At 40.3% G+C, this 13,893-nt stretch overlaps 1 protein-coding gene across 15 annotated transcripts in view; it reads right to left on the bottom strand.

Moving 5' to 3' along the window:
- The window catches only part of Opa1 (OPA1 mitochondrial dynamin like GTPase), a 576,400-nt gene that overhangs the window by 508,234 nt on the left and 54,273 nt on the right, over positions 1-13,893 (bottom strand). For 8 of the 15 annotated variants that reach the window (XM_050159938.1, XM_050159937.1, XM_050159935.1 and 5 more), the window contains one exon: positions 13,517-13,557. The exons of the other annotated variants lie outside the window; for them this stretch is intronic. In XM_050159938.1, the coding sequence (XP_050015895.1) occupies positions 13,517-13,557 (41 nt within the window). The remainder of the gene's footprint in view (positions 1-13,516; positions 13,558-13,893) is intronic. 15 annotated transcript variants of the gene reach the window in all.

A 13,893-nucleotide genomic window follows, 5' to 3' on the forward strand; every position in this document is an offset into this window, starting at 1 on the left:
TTTATTTATTATGTATACAATATTCTGTCTGTGTGTATGCCTGCAGGCCAGAAGAGGGCACCAGACCCCATTACAGATGGTTGTGAGCCACCATGTGGTTGCTGGGAATTGAACTCAGGACCTTTGGAAGAGCAGGCAATGCTCTTAACCTCTGAGCCATCTCTCCAGCCCCTAACCAAACTTTTCTTCCAGTTTGCTTTTGCTCAGTGTTTTAGCACTGAAACAGAGAAGCAAATAATACTCCCTGAGCCTTTGTGCAGGTCCTTAGAACTTCAACCTACACTTTTCTGGCAGGCTAGCTTCCATTTCTTAATCAGCAGACAAACTAGCAAACACATTTGCTTCTCCAAATGAAGCCAGTCTTAGTTTTAAAACAAATTCATTTAGTTGTTTAAAAACAGGTGATTTTTAAAAAATGAGTATTTTCCCGAGTTTCATATTTCATTTCTTCATTTCATTTCAGTTCTTTAAATTGTTCTTTAAGAGAGAAGAAAAAGGTTTTCAAATTATCTCACAGCCATTCTAGAGATGACCATAGTTTTCATAAAAACCAACACAAACAAAAACAACTCCAGCGAAGCCTCTGGCAAGCCTGAAAAGCACAGCACAGTGAAATCCCATAGAGGCATCTCCAGCCCCGCAGCCCCCAATCACTCCCTGGTGGGCAGGCTATCTGGGAACGTCGGCCATATGCAGAAAGAATAATCCAATTTTATTCCATACATGAGCTGAGTGCAGCTGGGCAGCCACAAGGTCAGTTTGCCAACCTTTGCCCTCTCACTGGCCGCCATCCTCCAGGGGCAGACTGTAGGTGTATGGTGTCCCCCATAGGGGGACAGGTCATAGCAGGAGCTATCTGTGTGAAGAGACAAAGCCCCGCTGAGGCAGTGTCTAATCTGGAAGGTCTAAAGGAAAATTCAATTTTTAGACAATGAAGAGGTAAGCAGGCAAATGGATGGAAATAAAAAACACTATCCTGAGTGAGGTAAGCCAGACCCAAAAAGAGGAACATGGGATGTACTCACTCATATTTGGTTTCTAGCCATAAATAAAGGACATTGAGCCTATAATTCGGGTTCTTAGAGAAGCTAAATAAGAAGGAGAACCCAAAGAAAAACATATAGGCATCCTCCTGAATATTAACCTTCATCAGGCGATGAAAGGAGACAGAGACAGAGACCCACATTGGCGCACCGGACTGAAATCTCAAGGTCCAAATCAAGAGCAGAAGGAGAGAGAGCACAAGCAAGGAACTCAGGACCGCGAGGGGTGCACCCACACAATGGGGATGTTCTATTGGGAACTCACCAAGGCCAGCTGGCCTGGGTCTGAAAAAGCCTGGGTTAAAACCGGTCTCGCTGAACATAGCGGACAATGAGGACTACTGAGAACTCAAGAACAATGGCAATGGGTTTTTGATCCTGCTGTACCTATTGGTTTTGTGGGAGCCTAGGCAGTTTGGATGCTCACCTTACTAGACCTGGATGGAGGTGGGTGGTCCTTGGACTTCCCACAGGGCTGGGAACCCTGATTGCCCTTTGGGCTGATGAGGGAGGAGGATTTGATTGGGGGAGGGGGAGGGAAAGGGGAGGTGGTGGTGGGGAAGAGACAGAAATCTTTAATAAATAAATAAGTAAATAAATAAAATTTTACAAAACAAAGAAAAAAAACTTACACTTTTATGAAAAAATTTACAATTGATGGTACTGCCTTGCCACAAAACCTTAAGGATGCCACAAAGAGCATTTAAATAAGTACTAGAAGTAAGGAGGATGGGAGGTATGAGGAGAAGGGAGAATGGGCGATACAAGGAAAAAAGAAGTTGTCAATAAGCATCACTTTCACCCTGAAGAAATTCAGCCGTCTTTTTCACCTGTAAGGAACTAGATGGAGTCTTCTGGGACATGAAGAAATTCTAACCTCCCCTTTTAGAAAAGGTTTACCTGTAATTCTGTGTACGTGTGCCTGTGCTGTGTGGGTATATGAGCAGCCAAGTGTGGCTGGGAGCTGCTCTGTGGTCCTGCTCTTCCCTGCTCAGCTGCTCTCCACCTTTAAGAAACATTCCTTAGTGTTTAATCCCAGCAAAGGCAGGTGCATCTCTGAAATAGAGGAGAGTCTGGTCTACAGAGCTAGCTCCAGGAAAGCCAGGGTTACACACAGAAACCCTGTCTCAAAAAACCAAAACCCTAAAACCAAACCAAACCAAGCCAAAATGAAACAAACAAAAACCCAATCCAACCAACCAAACAAAATGCATTCCTTGCTTTTTCTTTTACTTTCAATTGAGGAATGTCTACTCTTTTGAAGCGATTGCAAATTTGACATTTTGTTTGTCTCTTTCAGTCCTGCAGCCATCCCTGCTAAGGATGAGCCCTGGTTGCCCTCCTCTGATTTAGAAACCCACAGGAGGGCTGCTGCTTCATGCCAAAGCAAAAGAGCAACAGAGCAAATGGCACCGGAGTATTACCTTTTATGTAAAACAGAATACATTTCGTAAAAATCAGAAACGAGCACAAATCAGCACGGTTAGTTGTAAAGCAAACTCCCGTTTCTCTCAAAAATTTGGGTTAAATATTCACATAGAGAATTCTTATAAAATCTGTGGTCTCTTTGATAAATCAACTCAGGAAGGGCTTAAACTATTCTGTTACACAGAATAGTATTCTACATGTAGTGAATACGGAGGCTCGTTCCCATTTTCCCAATGTTTACTTAAAAGATGAGCCATCTCAAACATGGATTCATTGTGCATCTTGATTGAGTCATGAATATTCCCATAATCCTCAACTCATAAACCACAGCTTCAGTGAATGACGTTCCTTCTCTTTCTTCTTCTCTTCAGATGACTTGACACCCATTCACATTTTAGGTCTCTTTATCCCCACATGAAATGGCACCGTTCCTCTCAGCGCTTTGAGTCTTCTGATACTTGCTCTAAAAGTCCCAAATACAGACTAATCTGTAATTAGGTTTTGAATACACTGCGACTGCCAAAAGGCCCAACCTGGGAGAGGGTTCACTTCAGTGGTTAGTATTAGTTTAGAACATGAACAAAGAGCCACCGACAAAACACCACCTCATGTGCTAAAATAAACCTTAGACAGCATTTGATGTCTTTAAAGAAAGCATGAAGAATCAGCTGAAGAACTAACACAGTCGCTTTAAGAAACCATACACCCAAAGATTCAAACCACATAACAGCTACATCGTAACATGGTGTGCACACACTTTGGACTTGTGGGTGAAGTTCTTGGGTAAAGGGCTGTTCACTGCAGGGTTGGAATGACTGGCACCCCTCTTCCTTAGGAGCCCACACACTCCTGAAAACATTTGCTATTTATCACACAATTGTACTATATAAATGCCCTTTAAAACTCAGGGACTATATCTAGGATATAGAGAAACAAGGAAACAAAATTATGAATGGGAAATAGGAGATCAGAACCAAAATGATCAAAACTATAATCAAAATTGATACCCACGATAACTTATTCATTTAAACATTAAAGGGTACTATTAAAAATGTGCTATTTCATGTCCCCAAAGCCGCCTTAAAGCTTGAGAGGAACAGTGCAACCCCACGCTTGCTAAAACATGCACAGCTCAAAGTGACTCATGGAGAAGCACGGCTTGCTTTCTTTTCTTTTCCTTTTCCCCAGAGAGGGTCCTGGACCTCACTGTGTAGACAAGGCTGGTCTCCAACTCAGAGATGGACCTACTTCTGCCTCCTCAATGCTGGGATTAAAGGCATACACCAACATGCCTGGCTCCGAATCCAGCTTTCTTAAAGCCCATTCCCTCCCATAGGGTTTCTCTGTGTAGTCCTGACTGTCCTGGAACTTGTTCTGTAGACTCTGCTGGCCTCGAATTTATCCTCCTGCCGGTCTCCCAGAGTGTTGGGATTAAAGCGTGTGCTACCAACACCTGGCACTTAAAACAAAACAAAACAAAACAAAACAAAACACTTTAAGGCAAGGGAAACACTCCTATCAGGCTCCTTTGGTGAATATAATAGAACCTTCATATAATTTCTAAATATTTTGAAGTCTATTCTCCAAAGGACTTTGGTGTGAACACAGAGCAGCCTTACATTTAGGTCTTTATAGCTGTTAGATTCTGGAATCTTCCTAGTTAGATGGTAACACTAATTTCAGCACAGCTACCCATGAATAACTATGGGTCTGTCTTATTTAACAACAAAGAACAGTGCCATTCAAGGTGCTGACTAAGTTATGATATAACTTTTGGTTATATCATACTCACTAAAAGGTTGAGCTGCTCAATAAAAGTAGTTTTATGTGGGATAGAAAATTCATCTACTTCTGGAGATACATTTTATCTTTAGACAAGTCAAATTAAATAACTGTGTATTTGGACAATCTTGTGGGTTCTCCCAGGAGTGCGTGTACTACTGGCTCACACTGAGGACATTATTGAAGACTCGGGGATGGGAACGTAGCTCAGCTACTGGAGTGCTGCCTGACCCGTATGCTGCCCTGGTTTTAGTTGCCAACACTGCATAAACTAGGTGGGAGGGGGAGACGGAGGGTGGGGACCATCAAAAGTGCAAGCCATGTTTGCTCTTGGGCTACAGAGCAAATTCAAGGTTAACCTGGGCTACTGGAGACTTAGATCAACAGCAACAGCAACAATAACAACAACACATCCCTAGAAACCGAGTGTCCACTCTGAGAGGACCACTAAGAGACATTTCTTTCAGGTGTGTTAGCAGATGCATCCATCCTACTCCTACTCCGAAATGCTGTGTGGTGTTCTAGTGGCCATAAGAACCAGTTGTTCAGCCTTCCTTTCCATGGGTACCGACCACTTGATGTCTAGGAGCACACAGAGACTTCTGGAGCGTGTACTTGAAGTGTGACCAGCCCGAATCAAGTCACACTTGTGTGGAAGACATGCATAGCTTGCTGACTCAGTCTTTTTATACTAGTGATGCTTTTAAAACCATAACTTTAAAGCATCCTGTAGGGTATGGTGGAAATGATGGTATTTATCACATTTAACTTTTAGGGAATTCTTTTTTATGGAAGGAAAAATGATTTGTTTATTTTTATAAAGAATTTATTTATTTAAATTGGTGTTTTGCCTACATATATGCTTGTGTGAAGTCGACGGAATTATAGTCAGTTGTTAGCTGTCATGTGGTTGCTGGGAATTGAACCCGGGTCCTCTGGAAAAAGTTAGTTCTCTTAACCGCTGAGCCATCTCTCCAGCCCAGGAAAAATATTTATATTGAATTCTTTTCTTTTTCTTTATTTTAAAACTTTGAGAAAAGGCTTCACTATATAGCCCAGGTTAGCCTTGAACTCATGGCAATCCTCCTGTCTCTGCTTCTTGAGTAGTGGGACTACATGTATGCCCACCATGCTTTTGCTCTGCTCAATTCTCAGAAAACCCGACATCAGAAGTGTCTATAGCATTTACCTTCAGGACCAGAAATAACAGATAGTAAGCTTTTACGGCATTCATGACCATCGTTTTCCCGTAAAGGTCACAGAGTCTACCATGAGGTTACAACTGTCTAGTGTGAATCATTTTATTTTGTGTACGGCACACAAAATATTTCAAATTATATCAGTTTACATTACAATAACAAACATTTAAAATTATTTGATATTCTAATTCATTAGTGATAGTTTTTCCTCTAATAAGCTAAAATATACTTTGTCAAAAACAAATCATTTCATTTGCCTGTGTATTGCCAGTATAGAAAATCTAAATACCATATTTCAAAGAAATACTAACATAGATAATTATTTGAGACAGTGGATAAGGTCAGTAAATTATTCTGTTCCAGCCAATTAAATATGACTTTAAAAATCTTTTAGTTTGTCGTTTCTACTTTTCTCCTATTTTTTAAAAGTACATTTTACTTTGAATTTTGTTGAGCAGAAAGCTGAAACATTTAAAAAAAAAAAAAAAAGAAAAACCACCCAGGCAGCCCTTAAAGAGGTAGGGAATCATTTATCACTTGCAAAGACAGATTTATAAGAAGAGGGCCCCTTCTGTTCCTTTAAGACTGCAAACAGATGGGAAGTGAATGGACAGTCCCTGGGACAAGAAAACGCACGGGAGGTGCTGCTGTATGCACGTTCCCAGCAGAAGAAAGGAGGCCAAGATTGGAACTGCATGACCGGGTCCTGGAGAGGGTCTTTCTTCAAGCTGGCCTCATCCTGCTGTCAAACTGTTATAAATATTGGTTTGTCAAAAGACCTTCAGGACTGAAGCCTGAGAAAGGAGTTGTAGCAGACAAACGAAGCCCGGGAGTGAGTCTCAGACAGCTCATTACCGTAATTTTAAAAGAGGAAGAACAAATATAAGCTCATAGAGTGTAATTCCGATTTATGAATTGAAAGCTTTAGTCAAGCTTAGGCTGAGAATAAATAAAAAATGTAATGTGACTTCTAGCTCTTAAATCAGATGTCCATTAGGCAAAGTACTGCCTAGCCTGTGGGAAGCACTGGGTCTGCAAGGGGGTCTAGTTACTAATACAAGCTGACTCTTCTCAATTAGAAATGCTTGGGACCAGAAATTCTATAGACTTCTGCTTTTCTAGTTGAATTCCCTAAGTCTAAAAGCCTCAAATCTACAATGTACCAGCATCCGAGAGTCAGACAGCATCATGAAAGTACTCAAGTTCAGACCTTACAGTCTTTGGGTTAGAAGGGCCCGACCTGTGCTGTACTTGATTTCCTAACTTGGTGACAATTTCTAAGGCATTTATAATTTCATATACTCTATTTTGTATTCAGAGTTGATGACAAGTGTCAGCTTACTCTTGGAGCATGTTTCTAGAAATAATCTCTTCTCATAAAAGCTATGGCTATCATAATTCCACATGGTATTTTACTTGCATAGTAATGGTGGTCAGATAAAATGCATGTGACAAATAGATTAACTTATAAGCATGTTCTTCAAGTGTTTCCCCTTACCAGAAGAAGCCTAGAAAACTTTTTCATAATACCAACCCAATTAAATATAATATACATGTACACCCACACAAAGATTTTAAGAAGTTATCACCCAAGGGGTAATATACAATATGTGGAAGACTCACAAGCCACCTGGAATGAACATGTTATGAAAGTGTTTAAAATCTCTGTGGTGCTCTACAAACTCTCACAACAGTTACAGGGTAGAATCTAACACAAGTCTTGTAGATCATCTTAAAAGCACATCCAACCTTATTCATAGAGACGTGAAAACAAATTTTTCTATACTTGAAGTGTAGATTATCACTTCACTTTAGAAAACAATGAAAATACTTATACATGAAAACACCTTGATTTCCTCCTTTCTAGGATGCCATTATAAGAGGGAAGTTATCAGTCACCCTATCACCTCTGTCTTCTGAAAGACGAATGGATCAGCAATTGCAGGTTCTGTCGCTGTCTTTTATTTTTCTATTTCACAGTCATTTTCATGTCTAGAAATTGACAGTTTAAAATATATTGTGTCCTGTGATGTCTAAAACAGAGAGTGTTTATAAAATATCACCACATAGTTATAAGAATATACCTCTGAACTTGAATTATATTGTTTTTATAACTATGCTCTTGTGGTGGATTACTTTGTTAGAATTCGAGGCCTGCTCGCTTGGCTTAATTAAAGTGTTCCTGTTTTTACACATTGTGTAAATGGAATAAAATTATTTTCAAATATGTCATTTGGAGGGCAAGAGTCTGATTTAATATTTGATTCAGTGGTATGGAGAAAGGAATTTAGTAACTAGCAGAAAAAGTCTGAGGACCAATAACATGTAAAAAGGTGAAAATAAAAATGCAACAACAAAAAAAGAAGATATTTGCGGGAAGTAGAAAAAGACAAGATCTCCTGAGTAAATTGGGAGCATGGGGACCTTGGGAGAGGGTTGAAGAGGAGGGGATAAGAAGGGAGGGGAACAGAGAAAAAGCTAGATCTCAATAAAAATCAAAAAATAAAAAAATAAAAAGAAGATACTTGTTAACAAAGTATTGAATATAGTAGCCTGTATAATATAAAGTATTCTTTTAATTTTATACTAATTTATTCCTCAATTATGACTTTAAAACAGATTTGAGCCATGAAAAATGTACTTTCATCCACAGGCTCAGTTTGAGCCTGTATTCCTCATCAACAACAGGAGAACACACTACTGAGGCCTCGTCCCAGGGAATTCTGTGTGGAAATAATGACTTCTCGAACAGAGGTCTCTCCCTAAGGGTTGCTTTAGTCTTTGTGTCAGCTCCATCCTTTTTTGGCTATAACACAAAGCAGAGCCTGCCTCGCGCACGCAGACTCCAGGTAAAAATAATCCTTAACTTTCCCTCAGTTGCTCTGTCTTACTTCAGTGTGAAAAATACCTTCACAGTGGCAGAATTTGCAAAAGTAGGAACTTTTACTCAGGAAAGATGGCTTAAAGAGTTACTAGTAACATAGAACAGAAATGTTTACTCTTTCCTTCTTACAAACATACATATATCTAGAAATGACCATTTCAAAATACTCGAATCCAAGGGAAATGTGTTCCAATAAGCTTAAATTCTTAATATTACAAATTATTTTACTTTTTTTTTTTCTGGTGCATGTGAAGTGGATGGACTAGCTATTTAGGAAATCACTGGGGGCCCATAAATCAGTGGTTTCCATACAGTGAAAGCCAGTAAGGGAGGTGTGGGTACCAGAGCCAGTATAGCAAATGTGAGCTGCTCACAAGGGATGAAACTGGAGCTTCTGGCGAGACAGAGAAGAAAGGTCTCTGGCACCTCCAGTCCTCCCTCCCCACTTTGAAGTCCAGAGAATGGCTAATGAAAGTCATTATTAAGATAGTGATCAAGCATTCACTGACCATGTGTGATATATTACACAAGCTACAGTAGTCCAGAAATGAACCAGATCCTTCTGCTAGGGTGAGTCAATCATAACAGACACCAGAGTATTTTCTTTAAATGGTTATTTCGGCCGATTTACATCGGGTAGAGGAAAGGCAGTTTCTTTCTGCTCAATTACACAACCGTGGCAGTAGCTGAGTACGCTTTTAACACCGAGGGAAAGCAAGTAAGCAGGCAAGAGGAAAAATACTGGCTTAGGTCAATGATAATGACCTAGAAGGAAAGATGAAATGGTCCTGGGGCCGATGAAAAAGCAAGAGGACCGAGAGAGAGATGAGGCCAACAGGTCTCAGTCCTGTTCTTATGCTTTCTTCTCCTGTATTCTGACTGCACCTCACTTTTTTCTTTTCAAAAGATTTATTTCTTTTTGTTTTATGTGTATGTGTGAGTGCCTGCATATCTGTGTGCATGTCACTTGTGTGTCTGGTGTCTACAGAGGCCAGAATGAGGTGGAGTTACAGGCAGTTGTGCGCTGCTTGCTGTGAGTCCTGGGAATTTAACCTGGGCCTTTGCAAGAGTAACAAAGGGCCACCTCTCCAGTCCCCACTTTTCTTCTCTGGACCTAGGTACCTAAACTCGGTGCTATCCTTTTCTTTAACACTTTTTAAAACTGACTTCCTTTGTTAAGTCTACACAGACGAAACTGACATGCTACCGCATTTGGAGTTCAAACGACTTAACAGATTTGCGACAGTCACACACTACCCCGACTAATGGAGAGAAAACTGTCTTGCTGTGAACAGAAGAATTCTCCAGAATAAACAGGGTAGGGAAGTAAGTGATGGTGGTGGTGATGGTGGTGACTGACCACAGAGAACTTTGCTTTCATGCCATTTAGGTTCCACGTTCAGAATAAAGTGACCCTTGTGGGGTGGTGTTTAGTCCCACATCTTTCAGGATCTCATCTACGATAGCAGCAAACACTGGGGAAGATTAAAAATACGAAGCAATCAACAGAAACTAAATCCCAGACTCACCTGGTAATTTCCCTTTCTAATACAATAGAATAAAAACATTCCAGGTAACTAAGGTTCTATTAGTTATATCCTACCTTCTTTTTAATTCAGATTTTAAGAGGGCATGAAGAAATCCTTATGACTAGCCTATAAATTAGGATGGTGTTTGAGTCACCGAAAGTGTCCTTATAGACTTCAGTGGTTTTGATAAAGTTCTAACTACAGGTTTGTAAATGAAGTCTTTGGTCATTCTTCTGTTGCTTTCTTTTTTATCATCATAATTTAAAAATGAACAAGTATATCTGTTTTCTGTCATTAAATAATATTAACCACAATGAACAGAGTTCTCATAGTAAACATGACTCACGTTGCTGAATTCTGGTAATTCAGAGACAAAACCCCTTGTATCTGTAGTCTCTATGGCTAAGTGTTAGCGTCACAAGTGAATGTCTTGCAGCCTAAGATACAAAGATTGTATCTTTGTGCCTTTCTAATTATCAAGAGAAAGCACAGGATGGCGGATAAGAGAGTGGGAACGTGAAGGAACACAAAGAGGAGTCCGAGTAGCATTGTATACGCTCAAGAGAAACAAACTCTAAGTTTCCAGTAACAATTGCTTGCTGTCTGGGAGATGCTCAGGCATCGAACAATAAAGAACAGTCAACAGAGGCAAGAGGCCGAGCACGCTGCTGCTCTCCTGCTCTCTAATCCCTCTGAGCTCGGGGACAAAGGCCAGCTGTTGCCACCTCGCGTAGGATGGAGGCAGTCAGCAGAGCAGATTAACTGGGAGCATGGAGAGGGGATATTGCAAAATTCTAAATTAACAGCGACTTTGATTTTACTGCTTTTAACATGAAGGATATTCAACTATAACATTACAATAAGTAAGCCTGCACAATAACAGTCAGAGTTCATTACTGTTTTTATATTTCATGTATTTTCCTTTATTTTATATTTATATTGGTTAATGTGAAGGAATGCACAGAAATTTGGTAGAGAATATTTTAACACTCTCAATCCTGCTCAACAAAAACCATAAAGCTAGAATGACAGCCAGTTAAAGTTGAAAGGGTTGGTGTATCTCATAGCTCATGAACACAGCCTTACTGAAGAGCTCTTAGCTTGGGGCCTGAGGCTGTGGTTCCCTTGGGAGAGTTTGATGAGCACGGGAGAAGCCCTGGTGGTTTGGGCTGGAATACTTGATCAAGTACTCAGAAGGTGAGAGCAAAGAGCAAGTCAAGCATGAAGTTCAAAGTCATTCTAGATACAGAGTGAGGCTGAGACCAGCATAGGGGGAATATCTAGGTTTTGGCAACTCTGATTATAGTGGGATCTGGCAGTCTTGAGACAGTTTACAGCCATATAAAGAAGATGCATTCCTTCAGTTCAGCTGTTGACTTCATAAGCATGCTGGTGTTTCTTTAATCAGATGTTTGCACAGAGTGGAAGTCTTAGTTCCAAACTTCTTACAAGGCAGGAAGGATGGAAGACATGCCACTATGTACACATACCAATGCAAAAGGGTAAATATATGATGTGGGAAGGTCATTTGTCAATCTGTTGTTTCATTGGTTAATCAATAAAGAAACTGCTTGGCCTGATAGGTCAAAAAATTAGGTAGGTGGAGTAGACAGAACAGAATGCTGGGAAGAAGGGAAGTGAGGCAGACGCCAAGCCTCTCCTCCCCAAGTCAGCTGTGATAAAGCTCTGGCCCAAGATGGATGTAGGCTAGAATCCTTCCCGCTAAGCTACTGCCTGTGGTACTACACAGATTACTAAATATGGGTTAAGTAAGATGTGAGAGTTAGCCAAGAAGAGGATAGATATAATGGGCCAGGCAGTGTTTAAAAGAATACAATTTGTGTGTTGTTATTTCTGGGGCTAAGCTAGCCGTGCAGGAGCTGGGTGGGATGAAAAACAGGCTTGCCCGCAGCTCCATCTACAAATATATGTATGTGTGTATACTTTTCAAAGCTGGGAATTTTTCCTTTTAATAAATTAAAACAATTTGGGATCAGATACTACATATTTCTAAGTCTCCATTTCTTAATTTGTAAAATGAGAAAAATAGCTACAGCTACTTTAAAAGGCTGCAGTGGAGACCCCAGTGAGAACTTATGGAAAGCAGTTTTCTGGCTCAAGACAAGTGAGTAAGTATCAGTTCACACACATAAACAACTTAATATGTTGATAGAGTGCTAGGAAAAAAACCAACAAAAATGGGGAAAGAATCCTTTCTCAGAGCAAGCTGTCTAAATGACCACAAATGTCCCTTTAATTCTTGGCTGACTCTGAAGACACAAGGAATGAAAATAACTTGGAGCCTGGTAGTGATAGTGCAAACCCTTAATCTCAGCACTGGGAAGCAGAAGCAGTGGATCTCTGAGTTTGTCCAACCTACAGAGTGAGTTCCAGGACAGCCAGGGCTACACAGAGAGCCTGCAGTGCTCAAATTCATCAAAGACAAGGCAAGACAAAAGACATAGTCCACAAGGAGAGCAACTAGAGCACCTAAAATACCGAATCTGTTCCAAGGGCATCAGCAGGGCACTCAGAAAGTCAGGCTGGTGTTTCTTGGAAGTGCTACACCAGTGTTGGTTTGTTTCTAATCTAAGGCTTCATTGTTTGGTTGTGATCATTTAAGAGAATATTCTTGCTTCCAACTCGTTTACAATAACATTCAGATGTGATGAAGCCTGGTGACAGTGGATGTTTCTGGAGGGATAAGCTGTTTATAGTTGTTGCAGCTTTCTGTGAGCTGGGTGGCTTACTTGGTTTTTTGATGAAACAGAAAAAAGAAAGTTTATGTTTCTAGCTAATAGAAGATCAGTGTCACATGAAAATACAGAAAATGAGACTCATAGATGTGTTCTGTGAAGATGTCAAAAGACTGAGTACCTCATGGACCACTGAGTGAGATACACAGCTCATCTTCCTGCCTCAATTCTTATTCACAGTACCTCCCACTGTGTGAACAGCCCACTGTGAAGAAGTTCAACAGATTGTTACAGTGTCTAAATGCAGTACCAACGGTGAGGGTGGATGTCTGGATTACCTATCAGATTGTCAGTAATTGTCACCATATGAAATAAGAGTACTTATAGTCTGAGATTTGTGGTCTTGTTTTCCCTGCCTTGGAAACTGAATATCTGGGCAATAGTAACAATAGATAAGTTTCATCAGTACATAGTGAAATTCTTTTACTTAACTACAGTCCACTAAAACCCAAGTTATTGGTTTTTTTTTTTTTTTTTTTTTTGGTGGTTTTTGTTTTGTTTCTTGGTGGTGGTGTTTGTTTTTTCTTTTTGAGACATTCAGATGGTAACTGCTTAGGTTCTATGACAGTTACCTTTCACTTTAAAAATGCATAGGTATTTTCTTTGAATACAATTTTTAACAGGTATTTTCTGTTGACATTTTTTTGGGGTAAGATAAACCATTCTATTTTTACCACGGCGTATGCCCCCTCCCATCCCCGGCCCTGTGTCCTGCCCTTCCCATGCTCCAGCTATAGAAACCACTGTGTGTCCAAAGAGTCTTGACTTCTCTAACAAACCTCCTCACACAAGAAGTGGGCTTTCTTCCTATCTCTTTGCTCTTCCTAACTGTGTTTCATTGCTTTACTTTGGCGGAGAATGATAACGAATCCTAAGAGAATAATGTACTACCTACCAATGAACGATCAATTGATGAATATCCAAAGTGATGAATAATTGAAAGACAGGTGAATTTATGACTGGTGAGACATGAATGCTACCAACATTTTACTAAATTTTATGTGACAGCACTCTTTACAATTTTGAACTTACTTAAATCTCTCGATTGCCCCATACTGGTGTAGGAGGTCCTTCTGTTTGTGTGTTGCTTTCATTGGTTAATGAATAAAGAATTGGCCTAGTTGATAGGGCAGAACTTAGGAGAAGATAGAACTGAATGCTGGGAGGAAGAAGAGCAGAGTCAGGGAGAAGTCATGGATCCTCCACCTCAGATGGATGCTGGTTAGAATCTCTGATAAGCCACGTGGCGATACACAGATTAATGGAGATGGG

The sequence above is a fragment of the Alexandromys fortis genome, unplaced genomic scaffold, assembly GCF_014885135.2.
Source record: "Alexandromys fortis isolate MF-2015 unplaced genomic scaffold, M_Fortis_MF-2015_v1.1 scaffold_100_1_3062724, whole genome shotgun sequence".
Taxonomy (NCBI): domain Eukaryota; kingdom Metazoa; phylum Chordata; class Mammalia; order Rodentia; family Cricetidae; genus Alexandromys; species Alexandromys fortis.